Genomic DNA, 2,257 nt, shown 5'->3' on the forward strand with positions numbered 1-2,257 from the left:
AGCCACTCTCCCAGTTTGGGGGTCACAGCCCCCAGTGCTCCGGTTACCACTGGCACCACTGTTGCTCTTACATTCCACATCTTTTTTAGCTCCTCTTTCAGCCCCTGGTATTTCTCAAGCTTCTCGTGTTCCTCCTTCTTGATGTTGCTGTTGCCTGGGATTGCCACATCTATCACTACTGCCTTCTTCTGTTGTTTGTCGATCAACACGATGTCTGGTTGGTTAGCCATCACCAGTTTGTCAGTCTGGATCTTGAAGTCCCACAGGATCTTAGCTCGGTCATTCTTGACTACTTTAGGAGGTGTCTTCCATTTTGACCTTGGGACTTCTAGCCCAAACTCGTGGCAGATGTTCCTGTACACTATGACAGCTACCTGGTTATGGTGTTCCATGTATGCTCTTCCTGCCTGCATCTTACACCCTGCTGTTAAGTGCTGTACTGTCTCAGGAGCATCCTTGCACAGTCTGCACCTGAGGTCCTGCCTGGTGTGGTAGACCCTGGACTCTATTGATCTTGTACTGAGCGCCTGTTCTTGTGCTGCCATGATAGTGCCTATATTATATATATATATAATATATAATATTATATATATTATATATATATATATATATTTAGAGAGAGAGAGAGAGAGAGAGAGAGAAAAAAAATCATCTAAAATTTATCTTTTGACATTTTGGAGGGGGCCGACCACTAGGTTGTCAAACATTGAAGCATCAGCATTAAATATCTAATAATATAGTATTAGTGTATAATAATAAACCTGTCAGGTCACGTGGGAAAAGACTTTGGAAAACATTATTTTGACGTCAACGTGTACTTACTCTGGGTCTGGGCAATTCTCTAGTGCGCCTGCTCTATGGGCCGCACAGTGCGGAAGCAGTGCCGATCATCCGGATTCATGATGCATTCCTGCCTCACTAAGCAACTCTCATAGGAATGTACTGGGTTCCATCTCAAACTCTGTAACCAGTTCTCAAACATCCATGAGACAGCCCACGAAGCAGAACCAGAGCTTAAGAGTTTGGTCCAGGAAGTGAAAATCCCATTCATTTTCTACATTAGGAAAAGGTAAACTCATCGTGAGCCAAACGATTGTAAAATGAAAGTTTATGCTCCTGTAGAAGCTACAATTTAGTATAAAATCAACCTTGTTTTAAGAAAAACTTTTTTTATTTGTGATGTCATGAAGAAGTACTGCCCTACCTCAATTGGTGGAGCTCTCAGTTACCCTGGATATGTTTACCGCAACACCAAACCGGCGAACAGAAAGTGAGCTGCTACCACTGAAGTCTATGATTGTTTATGTACACAGTTTTGTACCTTTGTCTTTTGTTTAGTTTTAAAAGTGTTTTTTTAGTTTTGTTATGATTCATCTCAAGCAAATCTTTTATGAGATACTAAGCATTTAATTCTAAAACATCAATGGAGCAATGAATAGGGCACATCACTTTCAGTACCAGATCCTTTAAAAAAAAGTGGGCGCTGACTCTTGAGCTCTATGAAGAATGTGTTGTTCTTTGCACTGGAGCAAGAATCCAATGACACTAAGAGATGTGTAGTGTTTGCTTTAAGTCTATATTTAGTGTAAACTGTAAGTAACACTAAATAACTGCTTGTTGGATGACTTCCAGTGTAAATAAAAAAATCCTCTAAGGACATCCATCAACATGATGTCAGTAAAACGGCATTAATAAATAAACCCTTTCCATCCTTTTTTTTACTTCTTAGTAGACAAATTATTCTGTTAGTTTAGCTGGGTTTGATTAAGTTGGAAGTTGCAAAGCATTGTGCTCCTGATTAAAGCAGCACCAGAATAGGAATAGGGATCTGGTTACCAGCTGTGACAGTGGTGCTGGGATTGCTTGAGACCTTGAGAGTCAGTGTGTGCGTGTGTGTGTGTCATCGTGGAAACATTTGGTCTTTCAGGCATCTACTGTAGCAGGAACTACCATGGAGGTGTTTTTGAATACTTTTGCAGGTTCTTTATACTGTATTTCTGTCTCTGGCCAGAGTTTGTCACTGCAAAGTGCCATATCTGTGGAATATTCAGAAAACTTTCCACATGTGTAGTTGAGATCAAAATGAAGGAGTTTGAAACTGGGTGTGGTCTGAACAAAGGTCGCTGGAAGAAGTGGGGTAGGAAGTATGAAAGGGGCCATTGTTCCCTGTACTTTACTCCCGTGGCCTGATTTGTCTTTGCGGCTGATATGATCCATCGCAAGATGGTCTCTATTTTACAATGCAACAAGAAATTGT

The 2,257-nt window shown here is 40.9% G+C and overlaps 1 protein-coding gene across 1 annotated transcript in view; it reads right to left on the bottom strand.

The window, feature by feature from the left end:
• gpr65 (G protein-coupled receptor 65) overlaps positions 1 to 545 on the bottom strand; it is a 6,092-nt gene extending 5,547 nt beyond the window's left edge. Inside the window, exon 1 of the mRNA XM_032501130.1 lies at positions 72 to 545. Within this exon, the coding sequence (XP_032357021.1) occupies positions 72 to 545 (474 nt within the window). The remainder of the gene's footprint in view (positions 1 to 71) is intronic.
• Positions 546 to 2,257: the final 1,712 nt, after the last annotated feature.

Source organism: Etheostoma spectabile, chromosome 20 (genome assembly GCF_008692095.1).
Source record: "Etheostoma spectabile isolate EspeVRDwgs_2016 chromosome 20, UIUC_Espe_1.0, whole genome shotgun sequence".
Taxonomy (NCBI): domain Eukaryota; kingdom Metazoa; phylum Chordata; class Actinopteri; order Perciformes; family Percidae; genus Etheostoma; species Etheostoma spectabile.